Raw genomic sequence first — 24,479 nt, 5'->3', positions numbered from 1 at the left:
CCTCTGGGTACTGAGGGACTGTATAACCTTTTTCTTGAGAACTAAGTAATAAGACCCATAGGCTAACAATAGAAAAAGTAGAAAAGCAGATTTTCTGGGAGACCAGTGCCTCAATAAGCTGGGTGGGGTTGACATCCCGGTTCTGAGAGGAGAACCCAGCTGTGAGGGTTTCACACAAAATATGATTTGAGCACAAGATCTTACTGCTTAAAGACTTTTGGAAACTGTTAACCTCATCTACGTCCCAACCCAGTTGAGCAGGTGACCCCTCCTGAAACCCTGATGGCTGGCTATCCATCCATTTAGTAAGTGCCTCCTTGATGAGGTTGCTCCTTCCCAACAACTGTTCATCACTGGTTTCCTGTTTATAGCTTCTTCCTTGTGAATTTCCTTCTAATGTCTTCTTCCACCCTTATTCTTTCCTATGTTCCTTAGAGTCTTCTGATAAAATTTTTGTATCCCTCCAGGTAACCTTTCTTTAATTTTTTAATGTTTATCTAAAAATATGAGTACATCATTCTAGATGTGATTTAACACAGCAAGATTTCCCATGATATTTAGGGCCCTGTATTTGTAAAGCATGAGACTGCATTAGCTTTTTTTTCTTTTTTTCTTTTATTTTCATCTCTTAAAACCTTTGGAACTTTTTCTTATGAAGCAGCTACACAGCTATGCCTTTCCTGTCCTGTACTACTTCAAAGAATTATTTCAAGCAAAATATAGGATCTTGTGTATCCTTTAAAAATTCAACTTGAATTTTTACCTTCTGAAATAATTTTGAGCCCTGATTCTATCACTTAGTACTTTACTTATTCCTGGCAAATACGTGCCTGTATTAGTTTCTCTTGCTATAAATAATGCTGCAAAGCTGCAACCCACCCCAAAATTTAGTGGCTTAAAATAATAATCATTTTTATAGCTCACAGGCCAATGGGTCAGCTGATCTTGGCTAAGCTTGGCCAAATTTGATAGAAAACAGTAAAACTTAAGAAACTGAATATGTATAAATTGTCTCTTGTATCTAAAGTGGAGAGGACTAATAGAATTTGATTTTTCTGTGTTGCATTATGTGCTGAATAATAGCTTATCTGCCCTAGCTGTCAGAACTAATGGAAATCATACTGGAAAATAGTTCAGTTGTTACCATCAAATTTCCTTACAAAGAATGCCATTCAAACCAGCATCCCTGAGGACCCCAATTTCCACATCCTTCAGCTTTTTAGCAATATGACTTAAATGCAGTAAATCTACAGTGAGATTTTTAGCAAAGCACTGTCATTTGAGATTTGCTCTAATTGCTCTCTACCTGTAAGCTGTGTGTGTGTGTGTGTTTATTACTGTTAACACCACCACTACATATTATACAGGTGGCCACATATAGTAGGTATATATACAGGGATATGCATATATAGGTATATGTTCATTGTTGAGAAATTAGCAAATAGAGATTAAATAAGGTAAGCCTTGAAGAACATGCGTTCACAATTTGGAATGCTGGAGATTCTGGACCCCTACTTTGGTAATTCAATTTGCTGTTTCTGATTTAAGGAAAGAACTAATTTAGGAGAAAGTTTTTTGTTTTCATTTCTGGGGAGGTTTCTTAAAGAGGAAGCTACGAAATGTAACTAGATGTTAACGTCTAGGGATTTAAATTTAAGACATGCAGATTAAACATTTTTTAAACTAGATTTGCTTCCCCTTTACTTGGTCTAAAAATAATTTTTTTAAGAACCAGTAACAAAGAACTGCAAAATACTACTATCATCAGGGGAAAAAGTTATTTGAAAATAATATTCAAGAATTGAAAATAAAAAGGCTTGAGAACTAGTAGCAGGAATGCCACCTGGCTTAGTATGAAAAAAAGTAAGCATGGGTTTTAGAGTAAACAGCCTTGATTAGACTCTTCGGCAGGTTTTGAGCCTTTTTGATTATCTAAGTAGATGTGGAAGTGAATTATCTAGGTTCTTCTGAGTCAAATGAGATAGTGAAGGGAAAGCCCTAAGTAGATGCTTCAGTCTTTGCCCTTAACTCTTTTCCGATCTCCACGTTCACATGATCAAGGCTGATGAGATATAACAATATTGAGAGAGTCAAAATCGTATAAAGATCATGATACTGTATGTTTTTGTATGTGAAACATGCCAGTAAAACTACAAGACAGAATTAGAGAGATAAACATCAAAATGATGTTGAAAAGAATTTGACTGTTACCAATGTCAGAGCACAATACACACAATTATACATGGTCTAGTATATATATATGATTTACTGTTTAGGACTAAGTGGGCATTAATTGGATCGAAAACTATAGGCAAAGAGTTTGTCATACATGAGGCTCTGTTTTTTTTTAATTCCAGTTTTATATCTGTTCTAGGCAGTGGGCATCACTCTTTCTTGGGCCTACCTAAATTCATGCTTTCAACATTGGTAATTAATTCCACGAGTGTTGAATAACAAAGGTTTCTATTGGGAGAACTGATTTTCTACTGGGCACCAGCAGCAAGAATTTATTTACAGGCCTTTGTTATGAATTGGAAGAAATTTGGGGTCAACTTTAGAATATCTATCCTTTAAGCAGAAAAAAAGCTTCATACTGTCAAATGACAAAACCAAAACAATATAATAATGAGTTTGTTGTCCTTTATTCAAAGGAAGACAGTCCATGGATTGGGGGAATACAGTGCCTCATAAGCAGTGGATCACTGTTCTAATAGGATTTGGGACAAGAGCGCGTTTATAGAGCTTTAGAAGGGTCAACACTGAAACGGCATGACTGTCTAGGAGGTTGGGAAGGGAATTTCCTTATAAGGCTAGCAGGTCCTATTTTTAGGGTAAATCAAGTTAGCTTAAGCTGAGTTGGAGGACTGTGATTGGTTTGTTAGGATTTCTTGACAGGTGTTTACATTACGTGCAGGCTGGTATAGGTTTAGATTTGTGATGTGGACCACACCACTGGGATGGCCTTCATTTTTGGGGTCCCACTATAAGAATTAGCTTTATCAGTATTAACAGAGGCCATGGATCCATCAAGGAGGTATAACTTGTCATTTGAAGCCAGGTCAACAGTGTCCCCAAAGGAATGTCAAATTTCAAGGAGTGAAATATGTGGATTAGCTCTCTGAAAGGAATGTTTACTCTCTTCACTCACTTTTTTTTTTTTTTCCAATTTATTTATTTATTTTTGGCTGTGTTGGGTCTTCGTTGCGGTGCACGAGCTTCTCATTGCGGTGGCTTCTCTTTGTTGCGGAGCACAGGCTCTAGGCACGCGGGCTTTTAGTAGTTGTGGCATGCGGGCTCAGTAGTTGTGGCTCACGGGCTCTAGAGCGCAGGCTCAGTAGTTGTAGCGCACCGGCTTAGTTGCTCCACGGCATGTGGGATCTTCCTGGACCAGGGCTCGAACCTGTGACCCCTGCATTGACAGGTGGATTCTTAACCACTGCGCGACCAGGGAAGTCCCGTCTCTTTTCACTCACTTTTGTGGCGCATCATTTTTAGCCTGAAACTCGAGCTCTGAAATAATTGTGCAGCACCTAATGAATGTGAGGAACACGGCTGCCTCTCGACACAGGTAAATTGAAGCTGTGTACAGTTTCGGTAATCACATTTCAGTTTCTGTATGCTTTGGTTAGCTCCTGCATTCTTTCTCACCACAAATACGTGCACACACGCACAGGGGCAAAACCTTGGAAAATTACCATTTTCCATTTTAATTTGAGAGTCAGCCTGGTCACATCAACAAAACCCTTGATGGTGTAGGTCCAACACCCAGCTCTGCCTCTTCATAATTCTGTGGCCTTGGACAAATCCTTCAGAGCCTTTTCCTTCTGCTTAGGGTTGGGATGGATGATTTTACAGATTCTTTCAGTTCTGTGATTCTGATTTTAATTTCAGTTTTCCTGTGTTAGAGATAAAATGGGCAATTGCAGGTGTTCTGGTTCTGCTTAAGTTTTGTTTTGTTTTGTTTTGCTCTTTGGCATGTAAAGGAAAGCCCTACAGATCGTCTTTTCCTTTTGAGAATGAAAATTTGTTTATGTTAAGAATTAAGTGAGGTACTTTATTTGGCCTTGAAAGGGGTTCACACTCAAATCTTCTTGATTGTGATTCTACAGGATAATTACGTTGAAAATGGAATATTTGAATGTTTTAAAAGCATTTTTGTGGGGTATAATTATATTATGCCCAGGCTAAGGGGAAATTATTTATGTGAGGCAACCACAGCTGGGATAGAAATAGCATCACTGTATGCTTTTTAAAAGATACTCACGATACAAGAATCTGACCCCGAGGAAATTGTGAACTGATTAAATAGTACCAAATAAGTGACTATATGAGGCCAGCTATTCAGACCAGTGAGAAGTTCGTTTAAATGCAGAAACAAGATGGTTTTCATTAGCCACAAACCTTAAAATTACATAAATCCACGGATGCACTGAGCTATGGATCCGTGCCTTCTCCTTGCCAAGCAAGACTTTTCAGCCAGTGAAACAGAGAGTTCCTTGTTCCCTTTCCCTTTTAGTTGGGACTGTGTGGGGAGGAATGTTGCCAAGCCAGCTCTATAAGGAATTTTGATCTCCTTGATGATAATAAAGAGAAACTTTTTGGGGAAAGGGAACACCCAGTTTGAAAGACAGCGGGGAGAACTTGTTTGAGAAGCTGCTTTTGCGCTTGTAAATTGCATTGATTCTAGGTGTAGGTTTCGGGGTCACCTCTGCAGATTGGCCCAGATTAGGTATATATTTATATTTGTTTATTTTAATTTCCCCTTAAGCTTTTGGAAAGCCATTTTCTAGCTAACTTCCTTTGGAAAGTCCATTTTCACTTGAGTAGCTTGTCTATATAGTATGACCCTAAAATATTCTTCTGGCAGCAAATGGTTATTTTTAAAAGATTGACAGCATTTTTAGGTGTAGTGTTTGAGTCTGTAGTTCAGAGCATTCTGTAAATAGCCTGTTGCTTTTGAGGCAGTGTGTGCATGTGCCATTGTTTCAGCCAGTTATTCTGCCCATTGTCACTGAGCACTGTTTTCCCATGGGAAAGCATCTCTGGTCTTATGATGTCAGTGGAAAGTCATTCAGGTTACGAGAACTATCTTCATCTTCAGTCTCTCAGAAATGCAGGGACCGTGAATGGCCATTTATAGCAGGGTGCCAATCTTTTAGGTGTTGTCTTGGATTTCTGCCAAGTAACCTTAAGTTACCTTAGATAGTGTTAAGATGAAAACAAAATTAAAATGTAATAGTTATTTAAGTGGTTATATTTCCCATCCACTAAAGCTTTTATATTTCTTTTTATTAAAAAGAGAAATGTATTTTAAAAGTTAGGAATAATTATCTTTAGGATAACTTTGACAGGGTATGCATTTTCACTGGCTATAAATAACTTACTCTAGGACTGAAAGATTTAAGTTTTAAGAGCATCCATTTTAACACGTCCTGAATAGGACCTTGTGTATGATGTATTAGGCCATTTTTTGAGGCTTCATTCAGAAAAAAGGGATTTGAGTAAACCTGTTGGGCCCTTGGAAGGCTAAGTATTATCTTCCATGTGACCACCTTGGCTGGTGATGGTTTCCTTCCGGATGAATGCCAGGGAGTGGGATGCTTCTAGCAACTAGGCTTTGTTTCTTAAATGGGTTATTTGATTCCAGTAAGGATCCTGGGTTGTTTGTCTTGTTTTAATTAACTGAGCCAGGGATATGTTTCTTAAAACATGAAATCCTTTGCAGGTGGGCTTCATTAAGAATAGAAAAGCTTCTGGTTCAATCTGTTATCTCCCAGCGCCTTACTCTGATCTGGTGTTGGCTCAGGAAAGAATTTTTGCCCAAGAAACATGTCTTTGTGATTTTAAGTATTTATTTGTGAAGGGCCTCTTGTAATGTCAAATGTAACAGATATACACATACAGCCAATTTTATAATTTCTAGCATAATAAGTTACCCTAAGTATTGAGGAATCAAAGTTTGAACTATTACACAGCTCCATTCTAAGAAAACGGGTCATGTTAATGATCATACTTATTTTTTTAAGTTAATATTAGATCTCATCTGGTGGAAAATCCAAAAGGAACTGAAGCATCTGTTTTCTTGTCTTAGCGCCCATTGTCAGAAGGAAGAGATCATAAGGCAATTAAAGATGTTTTCCAGTAATTTGCTAGGGCCATAATCAATTCATTTGAAGGGAATGGGAGAAAGATTACCACCATTTGGTAGTTGGAACATACAAACATGCAAACAGATGGCATCAAAATAACTGTAAAGTCAAGAAGACAGAAGGATAGCAAAGTGAAGAATGGAAGAAATAGAAAGATGTTAAGAAGTCAAGGTAGGAAAAAATTGAGAAACATTTGATGTGTTTGTCAGGTAGGGTGACCAGTTGTCTCAGCTTGCTGGGGGGTCTACCAGTTTTAGCAGTAGAAGTCTCACATCCTGGAAACTCCTCAGATCCAAGCAAACTGATCAGTCATCTTATTGTCAAAATAAGGACTTGCCTGACTTACTGCTTTGTCCCCAAAACTATTGGGCCAACCGAATACATCAGTGCCTAGCATGTGTTACATACTCAAACTTACTGAATGAAGAAGTGTTAGCTGCTGTCATTTATTATTGTTGCTGTTGTTATATTGGAGTTGCCTCTCAGCAGCTAGGAGGTGAAAGCGTGCAAACACCAAGACTTCTTAAAGTAGGTAAAAGAGAAGCAATGGCCTAATCTTTAGGAATGTCTTATGCTGTGGAATTGAAGGATTTTGAGTTAGTAATGGGATAATCAGGAAAATAAAGAGAGCCAGGGTAGTTGATTGTGACAGAAGCCAAGGGAAAAGACTTCCAAGGAAGAATTCATGTATGGCAAAGAAAATGAAAAGTGACAGGTATTGAAGAAAAAGGCTTTCCTTTCTCAGGAGATTGTATGTAACCTTTGAGAAAATTGTTCGGATGGTAGGAATGTAAACCAAACTGCAAGGGTCCTGAGAAGCAGGTAAGAAGGTGGTATCAGTGAGTGTTTAAATCACCACCTGCTAGAATTTGTTGGAAGTAATGGGAAGATGACAGTTCCTCTAGAGCAGAGGCAGGCAAACTATGGCCCACTGGCCAGATCTGGCCTACTGCCTGTTTTGTAAAGAAAATATTACTGTAAAGTAGCCACACCCATTTCACATATTGTCTGAGACTGCTTTTGCATGGCAGCAACAGAGTTGATTAGTTACAAGAGACTGTAGGGTTCACAAAGCCTAAGATATTTACTCTCTGGCCTTTTACATAGAAAATGTGCTGACACCCTCCTCTAGAGGATAATAGAATGGAAGGAGGTATTTTTTGTCTATTTGCTTTCTTTCAGTGGAGGAGATCAGAGCCTATTTGTGGATGTATTATGGAGCTGGAGAAAAGGAGGAACTTAGTGGGTATCTACTGCTGTGTAATAGGTTACCTCAAACCTAATGGTTTAAAACAATAAACATTTACTATCTCAGTTTCTGTGGGTTGGGAATTTGGGAGTGTCTCTCTTGAGGTTTCAGTCATGTCAGCCAGGGCTGCCGTCAGATGAAGGCTGATGAGGCTGTAGGATGTTTCCCAGATCACTTACATTGCTGTTGACACGAGACCTTGGTTCCTCATCACATGGGCCTCTCCACAGCACTGCTTGAGTGTCTGTACAACATGGTAGCTGACCTCCTCCACAGCAAGTGATCCCAGAGAGCAAGGAAGAAACCCTAGTGCCCTTAATGACCATGCCTTGGAAAACACATATTTTTGCCCTATTTTATTTGTTGCTACAGACAAACCTTGATACATTATGGGATGGCCGTGACAAGAGCATGAATCCAGGAAGTAGGGACCATTAGGGGTCATCTTGGAAGCTGGCTACCATGGGGGAGAGAAATTGGTACTTCATTGTTCCTTGAGGGGAGGATATGGAATGAAGGGCCTTTGCAATGACAAGGAGATAGTAACTACGGAACACACTGTGGAGAGTTAGAGGTACAGAGAAATGTTAAGATGGTGGAGGTAGAATTTATTCAGCAAGATAGTTACCAACAGTGGTAAAGGGTCATTAGTCCCTCTGTTCAGTTAGGGGTAAGGCCCCAAGATTCTAAGACTGGAAATCTTTGGGACAGGAATGAGTTTGAGCAGAATAAAGTACCATGGGGAATGCAATGGTGATTTCATTATTAGATTTTATACTCCTTGGTAATGGAATTTAAAACATGGGCAAAGCCTATATTTTATAAACAAATACATTAATAAATTTTATATATTTATTTATATATTATAAATGTATTTTATGTCCTTCATTGCACCTAAGACAGGGCCTTATCTATAGGTATCTGATCATTATGTGACTTTTTCGCAATGTTATTATCTTACTACTTACTTCAGTAAAATGGACAAAATTTATATTCTGATTTTTGAGGATCAAAGCATTGAATTTTCTCTTATTCCCTCAGGAAAGCTGTGAAACTTATGTTTATGGAGCATTCTGCTTAGGCTGCTTCTTTGTATCTGTTGGGGAATGAGCCTCTCAGTTTCTGGCTTGGAAATTGCGGGTGGTGGGCAAGGCCCCAGATTGGGGAGTTGAGGGGTCCTAGCTATTCTGCTGATGATCCGATACTGTGGCCTCAGCTGCCGTTTGTTACATCTGGCAGCAGAGGGATAGAATTTCACTAAACATGCCTTATAAAGTAGAACTAGAAATGCAGAAAATGTTACCTGAAACATGGTTTTAGAGATTGTGCCAGGAGCTTTTGCACTCAGGTCTGTGATAGGTCCCAGCTAGGTTCAGTACAAGATTATTTTTTTTTAAAGGACAAAAATCCTCTTATGGATTTATGGACAAAATATATATGACGATGACTAGAACGGACAGATGTTTGATCTATTTTTGCATTTCTGTGGGGGGAAGTGTCAGGAAGCTATTTCTTTAACTGAAATCTCTTGGTGTAATTTTAGTGTTGTTTTTTTTCCCTCCTGTGAACAATTTTTAGAAATGATACAAGTTATTATAGAATCACCCAGTTCACCACTGCATGAATGGCTTCTGTTGGAAGTTAACTCTTCTTAGCATGGATCTCACACATTTCCTCCGAAGCTGGATTTAACAAGGGAGGGATTACTTTGCTACCGTGTCTTTTGATACCTTGGTTTCACATAACGCTTGCACTCCTGTGGATTTATTTTTCATCTTTTGCTGATTTTTTTTTTCTTTTTGAGCTATCAGAACCTATTAAGTGAGGTACTATGGATATTTCAGAACTTCCATTTTCCTTTTTAAAAATATTTATATGGGGAATTCCCTGGTGGTCCAGTGGTTAGGCCTCGGCTCTTTCACTGCCCAGGGCCCGGGTGGTGCCGGCTCTTTCACAGCTGTGCCGTGTGGCCAAAAAAATATGTATATATTTATATGAACGTAATACCGGTGGGCAGAAGGGTTTGGAAATACAAAAGGGCACCCATTTCAAAGTTATTTTGGCAAAATGGTGTGTTGCCTTCAGTGGTCATAGCTAAGACCTACTGAGAGCTTGCTACACAGTAGGTGCTCTGCTGGGCCCTGGGTGAGACTTGTTACCTCTTTGCAGCGTAGCTGAGGAGATGAGACACCAGCACCCTTACTGTACTCTTCAGAGCTGACAGAGTGATAACCAGAGAATGTTCTGGAGAAAACTGATGGACTGGCCAACATATTCATTCATGTTTGTGCTTGGTAAATTCTACAGTAATTTTTCAGTCCAAAAAGTTATATAAAGTTGTCACTTGCTAATTAGTAAAGCTCCCCTGACACCGTGCCCTCAGCTCTGGGAGGTGACATACAGCCTTACTCACAGACCTGGTCACCATGCAGGGACTTGGCATTGTTCTTTGTGTGAGTCACTTGGAGGTTATTATGAGAATATGGTTTCCTCCAGAGTGATTCTATTTATTTCAGAAAAACATCTGATTTTATTGTCAGGACCTTGCAGTAAGCAAAATGGATAAACTTGTCAATGAAATCTGCCATGGGGGAAATGTATAAGCTTTTCAATGAATAAATTCTTCTCAGTACTGCTAATTTCTTCATTTCAATGTTAAAAAAACAACACTGTATTACACGCGGTTGGAGATGTCTGTAGCATCCATAATGCTTAACCCAAAGGAATTCATAATTGAGAATTAGGAGGAATAGAACTATTTTTGGCATTGCTCCAGGCCACGTTTCTCTTTACAGCCCTTCTCCCCAGCCTCCACCCCAGAGCTATGGATTTTTGTAACTAACCAAAACTTGTTTTTTCAGGTGCCCACTGATGGCAACGCTGGCCTGCTTGCAGAACCGCAAGTCGCCATGTTCTGTGGCAAACTGAACATGCACATGAACGTGCAGAATGGCAAGTGGGAGTCAGATCCGTCGGGGACTAAGACCTGCATTGGCCCCAAGGAGGGCATCCTGCAGTACTGCCAAGAAGTAAGTCTCCGCCGGTGGCCAGCGGTTCATGTTGGATCACATGCACATTTTTTTAATTTAATTTCTTTTATGTTTGTATTTTATCTCTTGCAGTGAACGTCTTGGTTCCTAATGATTCACCATACCATTAATGTATTTACTTGCTTTACCCTACAGTACGCATAAATATTTAAAAAATTATGTCATATAATAACCATCAATAAACCAACTGAAATATAATCTTGTATGTCAGATATACTTTAATTTTAAAAAAAAAGAGAAAAAACCCAACTGAGTAAAGTTTAAGATACCTTGGCTCTTCCTTTTATCTTGAGAGTATATCCCACTGTGGCTAATGCAAAGTATTGTGTTTAACAGTGACTAGAAATTGGGAGTTTGGGATTGACATATACACGCTACTATATATAAAATAGATAACTAATAAGAACCTACTGTATAGCACAGGGAACTCTACTCAATACTCTCTAATGACCTGTATGGGAAAATAATCTAAACAAAAGTGGATATATGTATATGTATAACTGATTCACCTTGCTGTACAGCAGCAAGTAACAGAACGTTGTAAATCAACTATACTACAATAACAAATTTAAAAAAATAAAATTAAAGTGACTAGAATTTTCTCTATGTTACCAATTTGATATATTTTAGTTCATTTGTTTATATTTACTTTTAGTTTTTCTCTCCTTTTTACGATTTGAAAACCTAAAACATTTACATTGTTAAAACATTGAAATAAGAAGTTGCACTCCGAAATCTCACTTGCCATCCATCCTCTCTGAAAAAATATTTTCATCGTTCTTGATTTATCCTTCTTGAAAAAGAGAGAATTTATATTTTTCCTTCTTCTGCTTATACAAAAGGTAGCTTACAATAAGCACTGTTCTGTACTTTGCTTTTTTAACATAACTTTTAGATCCTGGAAATCACCCCCTTGCCATTTGTAGAGATCTTCAGCCTTTGTGTAATTTCTCCTAGTTTTCTTTCTGTTATTGTACAGGGTTTTTTTTTTTTAATTAATTCGGTTTAAAATAACTGGAGTCCAAGGCATTTTGTCCCACATTTCCAGACAGTTATATATTCCTACAATATGTGGCTCTTTGTGTTTTAAGAACATTTAAAGGAATTAGTCTTATACCTCTTGGCCAAGCAAAATTTCTTACCCTACATAAACAACGGATAACCTGGCAACATTTCCTTTGTTGTAATCTTTTATGTACAAGAAAATTTTCTTTAGCCCTGTTGGATCCAAAATGAGTGTTTAATGAAATATATATCTGTGTGTGTGTGTGTGTGTATATATATATATATATATATATTTAACATATACATATATGCCCACATGTATTTTTTTTTATTGGTAGCACTATAAGAAAGGACAATCTAAATTCTAACTCCTGTGTTTTGAGAAGCAAAGAAGCATCTGCATTATCACAATATATTGCATATCAAGTAATTTTTGTCTTGAAGGAGTATGAACCATGATGTGAAAAGATAATTCTTCATGTTTAAGTAGAAATCACTAATATTGGCATCCTTTATATTTTTTTAAAAAACCATTTATTATATAGGGACTGATAATAAACTCACTTTTGCCTGGATATGACATTTCTAAAATATACATTTTTGGAAATAATATTCACATTCTATTGAAGAGTTCCTCTAATATAGTTTTGTAGATGAGTTATGAGTTGGTAAATTGGAGCTCTGTGCATGCATGCTTTTAGGTTTTTGATACCATTTTACTTATCTGGATACACATGCAGATTATGCATTCTGAATGTTAAATAAATTTTTTTAAAGGCTACAACTCAAATTTACTTAATGACGTTGACCACATCATTTTCTGTTGAATGGCTATTTTGATGTATATATCATAGTTGGCATCTAAGTTTTTCTTCAGTGTCAGTCATGAATAATCAGATGTTTTTACATTTGTATGATGACTTTATAAAAATTACTCTTCATGACCCTGAGAACAACCCTATTCCCACTCCACTTAGAGATCCCACTAATGCCTGGGTAACTTCGCTTCCTGTTTTAGTCTGTTGTTTGTCCCAGGGATAAGCCACAGAGTGGTTCTTCATAGTCGCAGCCTTTGCCAGATTGTTGGTGGTCATGGGGTGGAGGTAGGGGGAGGAAAGTGAGCCCTTTGGTTGTTTCTCCTTTGTCTTGAAATTCTGGTTATATCTGCCTATCTCAGCTTACCACCCACTGAGGTCTTGTACAACGATACACAACAGGCCAGAGTCTTAAGATGGATTAGACAAACATTAGGCTAGAGAAGTTAAGAAAGGGCCAGACCATCAGGCCTTGTGGGCCCTTTTAATGAATTTGATCTCTATTCTGTAACAACAGGATGTGTCATGGAAGGTGTTTATTTTTTTAAAAGAAAGAGAATGACTGTACATTAGCATTTCCAAAAGTCACCCTCTAATAAGAACGTACTGTATAGCACAGGGAACTCTACTCAGTACTCTGTAATGACCTATATGGGAATAGAATCTATAGATTGATTCTATAGAATCACATATTCTATGTATATGTATATGTATAACTGATTCGCTATGCTGTACAGCAGAAACTAACACAACATTGTAAATCAACTATATTCCAATAAGAATTAATTTTAAATTTTAAAAAAATAAATAAACTTATCAATCACCACTTTACTGTGAATCATCATGAAGGGCTGAGTCAGAAGGCTGGTCAATATGAGCACTCTGACCCTGAAAAAAATAAACAAAAATGAAAGTCACCCTCTTGCTTTGTCACTCTGACCTCATATCTAGTTTCTCAGTTCCCTGGGACCCAACTGGAGCCTCTACTCCGGAGCTGTCCAGAGCAGTAGCCGCTAGCGGCGCATGGCTGTTGAGCGCCTGCAGTGTGGCTATAATGTGTGCTATAAGTGTAAGATATCAATAAATACCATATTTCAAAGATTTACATGAAGAAAGAGTATAAAATAATCACATTAATAATTTCATATTGATTGCATATTGGAATGATAATATTTTGTATATACTGTTGTAAACATCATGTATATGTTACTAAATTGTGAATATGTATGTTATTAAAATGAATTTCAACTGTATCTTTTTACTTTTCAGTGTAGCTACTGTGGAATTTAACATTACACTGGCATTATGTTTCCGTTATATTATATTTCCATTGAACAGTGTTGCTCTCCTGCCCCGCCCCATTCCACCAGTGACTCTGGGCTGTAAGGGTCTTAGATCCCATGATCTAGCAAGTGGGAGAGGGAAGCGGAAGTGAAGAGTCCCTCCAGACCTTCCCCCAGAATTTTACTGGTGCTTGGGAGTTAGAGAGGCTTATTTGGGGCCTTTTAAATACATCTTTCATTAAAAATATTTTAGTGCAAGATGATTATATGAATACTTTTCTAGAGTCCAGTGGTTCTCTCTTCCTCCTTCAGACTTATATCTCTGAGTGCTAAGGATGCAATGATGAGTAAGATACAGGACCTGTTCTTAAAGCGAGATCGCAGGGGCGAGAAAGGCTTATAAAATAATTTTAGCAACTTAAAAACTGATGATGATGATGTTGGCACATGGCAATAATGTTGATAATGCTAGTACCAACTAACTTTTATTGAGCATTAACAAGGTACTGAGCTACCCTGCCAAGTGTTTGCCCTCGTTTTACCCTCATGATGCCTCTGGGAAAGAATCCTGGGAAAGAAACTTGGTGATTTGCAACATTTAAGGGGAACAAAGTGAAAGATTCAATGGAGGAAGAGCAGTGGCCAGAAACCTAGGATCAGAACTAGGTGGTATTATGTGCTGGAAGTCAAGCTAGGTTAATATCTAAATGAGAGAAATGATGAGAGTGCAAGTGTGATGCAGACCAGAAGTGACTGAAGTATAATTTTTGACAAGGCAACTCATGACTGTCTTGCAAAATGAATGCGTATCAAACCTTTTACTCAATTCGCTAATTACTGAGGTAACCTGTAAGATGTTAACCAATTTGATTTGAAGAGATTTAAATCCTTTTTCAACAAACTTCATTCACATGGCTGTGAACAGGAATTATCTGATCTGCATTGCATGAGACAGGAAACATTTGCATTGCTATCAGGTATCTACAGTATCTACTCCTACAGGGTTGTAAAGTAGCCTATAGAGAGTCAATCAGAAGAACATAACCTGTTTAATCAGGTCATCTTTTCCCCTACCACCCCAGGCTCTGGAAGACAACACCTGCATTTCACTGCTGGGACAGCCAGTACCTAATCTCTTTTGCCCATTTCTGAATAATGGACATTTTTTATAATAAAACAGTCTCCTAATTTGGCAAATAAAAGTTCATTATTGATCTTTAGGATAGCAATTTCAAGGGACTAGCATGGGAAGAGTCAAATTACAGTAGGTTACAGGAAGAATAACATGTATGGGTGTTGAAGCCATCTGTGGTCTCTTTGAGGAAAGTCCAAGAGGCAAAGAGCTTGTGGGCAATTCATGGAAAAGGGAAAGCCTTTGTTTTTTGTTGGGCTTTGTTTTTAAAGGGAAGGAACTTCAGCTGAAGGAAGCTTAAACTAAACTGCAGGAAGGGTAGATCCATCATAAGAAAACTAGTGACTGGCTGAGTCTTAGAAAAGAGAATAAAAGATGGGGAAATAGGGTGTGTTAATGAGGCAGTTTATGTTGTCAGGTGACTGAAATCTACTCGTACATGGAGAATATTTTCTCCCATTGATGGAGAGGATCTTGGGGTAGGGATAGCTTACAGAATTTTTAAAAAGGCATCCAGTAACTGGGTCCTCAGATATCGAAACTGAGACTCAGTGCTGCCTGGAATTTTTCTGTTGGGGTCTCTTGTTTTCTGCTTATCCTTTCTCCTTTATTTTCACCTCATTTTCTCCTGCAAAGATGGCTTCCTTTAGGAGGCCAGGGAAGATGGCAGCTCTGGGAGTTTATTGTTCCAGTTTGGATTTCCAACCCCATTCTGCCAGTGTGCATTCTAATTCCCAGATAGGGTTCTCGTTGGTCCTGCTTTCAGTCACCCATCTACCTTTGGACTAGTCACCATATCCACAAGGACTCAGTATGTACTGGGACTGGCACACCTTGGTCATGAGGGTGTAAGGCTTGTTTGGCATCCCAACCAGAGCCAACTGGTGTGGGGCGAGGAGCTCTTGCCAGAAAGAAGGTTGAAGAGTGGCATGGGGGCAAGATAGAATAATGACCAAAGCCCAACACAATGCGCTTAGAAACACACAGTGCCTTTTTAAAAGTTTTATAGGTTGGAGAGTGGGTAGCTGAGGGAATTCACATCATGACTTTAACCAGCTTTGGGGAAGGTATTGGGGGGTGGGTGTTGGAGAGGTGTTCACTCAGAACGTTTAAACAGTGTTCAACTTTTTCTATTGAATGGTGCATCCTAAACTATCTAGAACATTGCTTATTGATATTTTAGGGTCTTTCTGCCACTTTCCACTTTGTAGGTAGTCTGAAATTTTTCTTTTATAATTAGAAATAATAGTTTCATTTGTAGGATTGAATTTTTTTGTGTGTTGTTGGAAAATGTTTATTTTCCTTTATTTTTTTTTTAGCTCCGTATTTTTGTTTTAGACAGTCGATTGATTCCCTGCTAAGAGAGCCAAAGAAAATAATGTTCGTAATTTTTCCAACTCCCCTTCCCACAGATTTTGTAAGCTATATTATTTTTATATTTTTGAAGTTTAATATTATGGTCTGTTCTATTGTCATAATTCTCACAGTCGTAGGTTCTGTCTTTAACTGGATTCAGTGTTTACAGTCAATCCTTTCACCAAAGCATCTCTATTACCATAATGTTTATTTTAATTCCTCTATTTTTTTGGGTGCCTGTCATCTTACTTAGTTATTTCCAGAAGTTGTTCTTATTGAACAATAATTTAGTTATGTATAGAATTCCAGGTTGACAAGTATTTTTGTTCAGCACCATGAAGATACTTATCCACTATATTCTGGTATCATTGTGCAAATTCCCTTTTTTTAAAATGTACAAAAACCATTACTGTCACCATTTAATGTGCTATTCATTTACTGATTACTTTCTCTCAATAGTGATGAATCATTTTTTTCTTTATGTTCTCAGTCCCTCTTGTGACCAAAACACAGATGTTTTAGAGACAGCTGGCTGAGTCAGAGAGGCAGCTGTGAGCAGTCTGTGGTCCTAGGACAAAATGAAACCAACTGAACTCATGACTGTGACCTCATTCTGACCTTTTGCTAACCAATTTAACTCACTTGTTAAATTTGTTTTTCCAAAGGACTGCCTGTATAGCTGCACATCGTATCTGTTGGTGCTTAGCTTAATATGATGTGTCAAATATTATTATTTTTGATGGTGAATTATCTAGTCCATATCTCTCATAGTCTCATGTTCCTCTCAGTTTGTATTCCCTGCTGTTGGTTGTTTTATTGTTATTATTAATATTGGCATTTTTGCCTCGTGATTTCTTTGGTCCTATTGTTGGTCAAGGGCAAGATTAGGGAGAAAAAAGTAAAAATCGAGTCTTTTACCTTTGCTCTTATAAAGCCCTTATAAAGTTTGATTGGGAAGATAGTTTGAAACTTAGGTTTGTGTAATCAGCGTTTTATCTCATAGCATACACATTCTTGGTACCCATAAATTCCCTCCTGTTCCCCAATCATAATAGTTATGTTTTTGCCCAGTCATCTTTCAAATACTTGCATATTTGAAATATAAAAATTTTCTTTACATTTTTTTATTAGCACAGTCAGCACTATTCTTTCATTTTTTTTTTCATCAAATGTGTATTGAGGACTGCTATAGACTTAATGTTTGTGTCTTTCCCAAAATTCATATGGTGAAGCTTTAAGGTCCAATGGGATGGTATTTGGAGATGGAGCCTTTGGTAGGTAATCAAGGTTAGATGAGGTCATGACGATGGGGGCTTTGTGATGGGATTAGTGCCCTTATAAGAAAAGACACCAGAGAGCTTGCACAGTTTGCTTTCTCTGCCTGTTCACACAAAGAGATAATGTGAGAACCCAGAGAGAAGGTGGCAATCTGCAAGCCAGGAAGAGAACCTTCACCAGAACCCAACCATGCTGGTACCCTTATCTTAGACTTCCAGCCTCCAGAACTGTGAGAAAATACATTCCTGTTATTTAAGCCACCTGGTCTATGGTAATTTGTTATGGCAGCCTGAGCTAAGACTAGGACTTACTTTGGCTCCTTTGGGCAAAAGGATTATAGGCCCAAAGTGTCACTGAGAATTACCGTTTCTAGAGATCATGCTTTACAAAGCATTTTATGCAACACTCGGCTCTGACTCAGAGCATGTGGGTTGTCATTTAGCAACTGCTTGTGGACGGCCTGTTGTTGGCACAGAGATTGGAACTGAATAGGGCAGATGTTCTGCCCTGCTCTCTACACTGAAAGAACCTCCCCTGAAATGGCCTTGTGGTCTCCTCCTGCAGAGACTGTTTCTTTCCATTGATGGGAATTCTAAAGAAATTTTTAAGCAAGAGTTAGGGGTTGCTGGCCCTCAGTCCAAATTTGCCCTCAGTTTATTTTTACCCAGTTAAGATGTAGGTGCCATGATAATGCTCAATAGTAGAGTGATAAACATATAGCAGGGCCTTAAATATTCAGTGAAATGTACTAAATGATCACTAAGTACACTTCCTGAAAACAGGAAGCAACCCTAGATTGTTCTTTATGTGACCCTGTGTTAATATGTTCTACCGTTGACTGTTGATGAATTACGTTTTCTAGCAGTTACAACCTCCCCTTCAATCTTGGTTGGACATGAGACTTGCTTTAACCAGTAGAATAGAGTGGTAGTGGTGCTGGTTTAGTTCTGGGTCTAAGCCTTAATTCGGCCTAGAAGTTTCTCCTTTTGCGCTCTGGGAAGGCAGCCATGTGGAGAAGCCCAAGTAGAAGAGAATGGAGGCCCTCACTCAATAGCCCTACCTGAGCTCCCAGGCAGCTGCCAGCACCAGCCACGTATGCAAGGCCAGGATGGACTTTGCAGGCTTCCTTGCAGTACTCTAGCTGACAACACCATGTGAAGAAGAATCACTCAGTCAACTCACAGAATTGTGAGGAATTCTGAGTTATCATGTGGTAGCTAACCTCGAAGATGGCTGTCAACAGCGCTTGCCTCCCTCCTCGTATTTGCATCCACACGTAGTCCTTAGTCTCCTCCCGCAGCGTGCAGGAGGATGTTACAGAAATGATGTGTGTGGCATTTGAGGCTAGATCATAAAAAGCACGTGGCTTCTACCTTGCATACTTTTGCTGTGGTGGAAGCCGGCCGCCGTGTCATGAGGACCTCAGTGCTTCTGCCAGCAGCCAGCACTCGCTGGCAAGGCAATGAATGAACCACTTGGAAGTGGATCCTGTAGCCTAGTGAAGCCTTCATTTAACCTCAGCCCCAGCTGACATCTTGACTGCACCCTTGTAAGAGACGGGATCACTCAGCTAAGTCTCTTGCAGACTCCTCACGCGCAGAAACTGTGTGAGGTAAGAAATGCTTACTGTTTGAAGCTACTAAGTTTTGGGATAGTTTGTGCGCAGTAATAGATGACCACAACAGACGCTCCCTTGACGATTATATTCCTCTGTGGTCCTTTGGTAGAAAAAAGTTCCTTTCCTTCATTCTATACTAGATACAGAAAGTGCTGCCATCACAGAAACAATTTGAAAATAACTATGTAAATTATTCATCATTTAACAGCCTAAAGTGGCCACTTGCCTTAATGAACTGTTACATTACCCAGATATTGGCCTAAGGAACCTAGAAGTCTTATAAGTAGATCAAAACTAGGATAATATTCCCCTTGAAACATACATTATAAAGCCTAGGAAGAAAAATTAGAATTTTTAGATTTTGTTGTCCTCTTTCTTTTGAATGAAATGAGGTTTAAAAAGAAAGAAAAACAACATTGTTCTATTTAAACCAAAGGCTTTAGGTTGAGAGAAGAAAAAATTGGAAGTATACTTCAGTTCTTCATCTGAAGAATTTTATTCTGTCCCAGATTTAATTCAGGCAAATTGAGCAAATATTTACTGATTCAAGATAAGATTTCGCGTCAGGTGTTGCTGAGTGGCCAGACAACATTCTTGGCTCATAGGAGCTTCTAAATACACAATTAGATAAATTGAGAAAAGAATTTAGGAAATTGAAAATGTAGAATGAGGCTGTAAAGTAGAGGATCTTGATTATAAATCTGGGTTTTGGGATCTAGTTCTAGAGATGAGTAAGGGCTATGGGATTATTTTTAGCAGGAGTGTTTTCTGGTCAAGACACTTTTGGAAAAATTAGCCTATATCTAAGGGTGATTTGGATTGGGGAGAGAAGGGAATTCCAATCTCAAGATGCTAGTGTGAAAGGGATGGGAAAGATCATCCTGCCCATCCTTGTTGTATAGATGAGCACATATGAGATACCCCAAGATGCTGTTATAAGGGAGCCCTTAGGGTCGAGTGCAGTGAAGGCAAAGCATGGGCTTCCCTATCAAACCTTCATTCAGATGCCGTCTTTGCTCTTTGACACCTGAGCAGTCCAGGAAAGCTGCCTAACCAATCTTAGACCATGTCCTCCTTTTATGATAGGAGCACACAGGAGTGCATTGCAAAAGTTAAATATGGTCAGTTCAACGAGAAATTGTGTAAGTCCCAGTACCGTTCTTCCTCCTCTTTTAAGGAGAGAACTTAAAACACAGGCTCTTCAACCCTCTGCATCCCTAACATGCAGAGCACATCCTGGGAGGCAGGGGCTTAGAGCAGGTGTCCACGGCTCTGCTAACTTACACTGGGAGCAGGTCTCTGGAGGGAGCTTTGAACAGGTTAAGCCTCAAGTGCTGGCAGAGATTTCCAGCTGGGAAACTTAGGTGAATGTGGCTTTGCTTCTTCTAGTCTTTCTATTAGATTTTGGGTATACTTTCTTTTTCCTAAGTGTTTTCTTTTCCACAATTAACAGTATGTATTTTCTGTTTCTTTAACCTTCTTGTTCTAAATGAACAGTTGTTTTGGCTATAAGTTAACAGGATCGCCAAACAAAGCACACCAGTGCCTGGACCAAACAAAAGCTGATGAGTTAAACAAAGCCATTTCCTTTGCCCAGCTGTCTACTCTAAAATATATAACATGACAGGGACTCCCAGACGAGACTTGTTTGTCAACCTTGCTGCCTTCATTCTATAGTGATGTGAAGTTAAAATGAATTAAAAAACAAACAACACGAGATCCTTTTAATCTAACCAACTTTGAGGGCATATCATAGACACACTGCTATGGTAGAAGCTGTGGAACATTCTTGACCGTTATTATTTTCCTCTGTGTGCCATCTACCTTTGTGAGCTTAAAATTGACCCATAGATGACAGGCACCTATGCATTGTGGTTTTGGTATTTGAAAGATGCAAAAATTCATATTAAGTGAAAATTTTTAAGTAGAGGTATCCAGCTATCTATATACGAGTACAAATATATTTTCTGCATTATTGGTCTGTATGCTTACATGGATTGCTTGCATAAACCATAGGATTCAGAGGTAAAAGAGATGAAACCAGTTTGGATATTTTTTCCCACATAGTTTTCATTTAATGAGATTAATGTTTGATTTAACATTTGTCCTTGTTACTGTCTAGCTCTTTCCTAAATGCATACTCAGTTATTACATATTTGCAGTAACACTACGGACTTTTATATTTGCCGCCTTATTTATTTATTTAAAATGTTTTTCCGTAATATATTTTTCTTTTTTCTTTTTAGCTTTATTGAGGTACAAATAACAAATAATCTTGTATAGATTGGACATTTTTTTAAAGTTTGTTTTTTATATATATTTTTTTTTAATTTTTATTTTATATTGGAGTATACTTGATTAACAATAGATTTGACATTTTCAAAATGAGAAAATTAGACATAAATGGACAGAGAGGGAATGAGGATCTTAGCTGTACGTGGACACATCTGTTTGTGTTTTCACATTCGTGTCCTGTCCTATTTATTTTGGTGTCCCTACCTTCCTCATTTGTCTTTACATTCAGCACGTTGTTATGAGTGATTAAACGTCGTACAAGGTTCTTGCACAATATTTTCCAACTCTGAGTATGAATGTATGCATATGACAATATATTTATATACAATGTCAGAAACAGACTTGGGCCACATTATTGGGAAATAGGCTGGTGCCCTGAAACATTTTCTGTGCCTTGCTCTTAGATAAGGTCATCATTGTGAAAACACAGCACTGCACGTACTTTCCATTATTGCACTGGTGTTTCATCAGCTGCATCTTGCTTCCCAGCACCTCATTAAATTGTAATCAGAGGGCTCCCCTGGTGGCGCAGTGGTTAAGAATCCGCCTGCCAACGCAGGGGACATGGCTTCAAGCCCAGGTCCGGGAATGCCGCGTAGCAACTAAGCCCGTGTGCCACATCTACTGAGCCTGTGCTCTACAGCCTGCGAGCCACAACTACTGAGCCCGCATGCCACAGCTGCTGAAGCCCACACACCTAGAGCCCGTGCTCTGCAACAAGAGAAGCCACTGCAATGAGAAGCCCGTGCACCACAACAAAGAGCGCCCCCCCTTCGCCGCAACTAGAGAAAGCCTGCACGCAGCAACGAAGACCCAATGCAGCCAAAAATAAATAAATAAAATAAATTTTTAAAAAATTGTAATCAGAGAACAACTTTGGTTTCCAGTTCTCTTTCTCAATTAAATTAGACATTGTCTCCAATATCTCTCATTATTACAAGAATTTATGTTGAGAAACAATTTAAGGTATTATTTTTCTTTGTGTTCCAGAAAATTTTAGAGGAGAGACTATGTTATTTTAATCCAGAAACAAAAATATATTGTTTAGCACACGCTTTGTTTTGGCTTAGACAGTGAAGTGGAAGTGGTTTAGAACTTAGAATTAATACACTCTTTGAATGCTCAGAGATATCATCTACTTTTTTTTTAAGTTTATGATAAATTTTCTTTTTTTAATTTATTTTATTGAAGTATAGTTGACTTACAATGCTGTGTCAATTTCTGCTGTACAGCAAAGTGATGTATGGAATCTAAATTATGACACAAATGAGCTTATCTACAAAACAGAAACAGACTCAGACATAGAGAACAGACTTGTGGTTGCCAAGGGGAAGGGGGGGTGGAGGAGGGAAGATTGGGAGTTTGGGATTAGCAGATGCAAATTATTATATAAAGAATGGATAAACAACAAGGTCCTACTGTATAGCACAGGGAACTATATGTTTAATTTCCTGTGATAAACCATAACGGAGATGTCACCTACTTTCATTGCTGTGTTCTAACTTCATCAATTTCATCTTCTATAAAATGGAGCCATTATCAGCTGATAGAGGTGTACATGACCTGCTACACATAAAACATTTGCACATAATAAACCTTCAATTTTATATATTTTTTATCCTCCTCTTGGATATGTTCTTTGAAAAAGAAATTGATATGTAAAAACTTTCACAGGATGAAAATATCCTATGATTAGGCTACCTCTATACCATTTTACTATAGAGTTTGATTTTTTGTTTCATGTATTTGTTCATACATGCTACCTAGGTGCCATCATGCATTTACAATTAAGATCTTGATTTGTTTATAGTTTCGTTTTTTCACTTGTAATGTAAATTTAGAAGTCTGACTTGTTTCCACTGGACTAGTTTTTTAACTTTTAGTTCTTTTTAATTCAAAATTTCAAGCATATATAAAAGTAGAAAGAATAGTATAATGAATGCCCCCTGTGCTTATCACTCCAATAATTATAAAATCTAGTCACTCTTGTTCTTTGAGAAGTCTGGAATCCCAGTTCTCTATCTTACCTCCTTCAGAGTCCACATTATTTTTGGCAAGTCCCTTGTGCAGATAGATGTGTTGGTTATCCCTTTTGCACAGCTATAAATTGATTAAGATGAACTAAAGGAACACACGTTATTTATTGACTTCTAACTCACATGTTTAAAACACCATTTTAATAACTACATAATTTCTAGCATATTTTTTCAAAAAGAAATATCCTGGAGAATTTGATTAAAAATTGATTTTCAATGTTGAAAGACTAGAAAGAACAGTAAGTAAATTTTTTCAGAATTAGGAGCAATTCCCATGACCCTGACGATTAACTCTGTTTACAGCTTTTTATTAGCCACATTTGATTTTGTGTTCTTGAAATATTCTTGGTCATTTGGAATCTAGTTGTGTGTAAATATGACTTTTGTCATGAATTAATCCCTTGTCCCAGGTGGCCTGTTGCAAAAGGATACTCCGAGGGTTCCCCTGTTTGTCCTTAATGTTGCAAATAAAGGAAAGCTTTTGTAGGACTCTAACAATATACGTCTTAAATATTTTTATATTTCTGTATATATACCTATATGTTCTTGGCTTTCTTAAATATCATCCATGTATTTTCTTGGTTTGTGTATTTAACAACTTAAATGTCATCTTGTCTGAGATTAATATATTTTCAATTTGGATAGACAGAGAGAGAGAAAGACATAGAGAAAGGGAGACTCTTTTGATTTTTAAAATTTAGAATGAAAATGTTCTGATGGTGACCAAGTTTTAAGGTACTTTTCTGTAGTGAGGAAAACCAATTAAGTTACCAACTACAACCTTCTAATATGGATCTAAGATTGTTGCTACTCTACCTCTCTTGGTTGTTGGTATTTGAAATTTCTTCAGTTCACTTAAAAAAATTTTTTTTAATATATGTACAGATAGATTTGCTTTCAAAGATAAAACATGTTTGTATGGCCAAAATAACTGCTTGTTACAGATGCCTGGGCCAGTCAGATGGGCCTCCTTAGCCTAAGTGAGAGCCTCGCTTTTAATCTTCCTAAGTATCTTCCTCAGCTTTGTATTTATTAACATTTATTAACATTAATCTATTGCTTTCTATATAAGATGCTATCACTGGTAAAAGTTGCTACATCATACTTGGAAGAATAATATTAGAAGGCACTGAGATGCTTATTTTTCTCAAAAGCTTATAATCCAACTATAATATCATACTATTCAGATAATCTTTTTTAAGAGATACATTGA

The 24,479-nt window shown here is 37.9% G+C and overlaps 1 protein-coding gene across 6 annotated transcripts in view; it reads left to right on the top strand.

Moving 5' to 3' along the window:
• LOC118894510 (amyloid beta precursor protein) overlaps positions 1 to 24,479 on the top strand; it is a 274,401-nt gene that overhangs the window by 45,566 nt on the left and 204,356 nt on the right. For all 6 annotated transcript variants that reach the window (XR_005019715.1, XM_036850818.1, XM_036850816.1 and 3 more), the window contains exon 2: positions 10,260 to 10,427. Coding sequence is in view for 5 of the 6 variants with exons in the window: in XM_036850818.1 (XP_036706713.1) it covers positions 10,260 to 10,427 (168 nt within the window). In the remaining variant the exon portion in view is untranslated. The remainder of the gene's footprint in view (positions 1 to 10,259; positions 10,428 to 24,479) is intronic.

The sequence above is a fragment of the Balaenoptera musculus genome, chromosome 4, assembly GCF_009873245.2.
Source record: "Balaenoptera musculus isolate JJ_BM4_2016_0621 chromosome 4, mBalMus1.pri.v3, whole genome shotgun sequence".
Classification (NCBI taxonomy): domain Eukaryota; kingdom Metazoa; phylum Chordata; class Mammalia; order Artiodactyla; family Balaenopteridae; genus Balaenoptera; species Balaenoptera musculus.
This window is presented reverse-complemented; position numbering and strand designations above follow the sequence as displayed.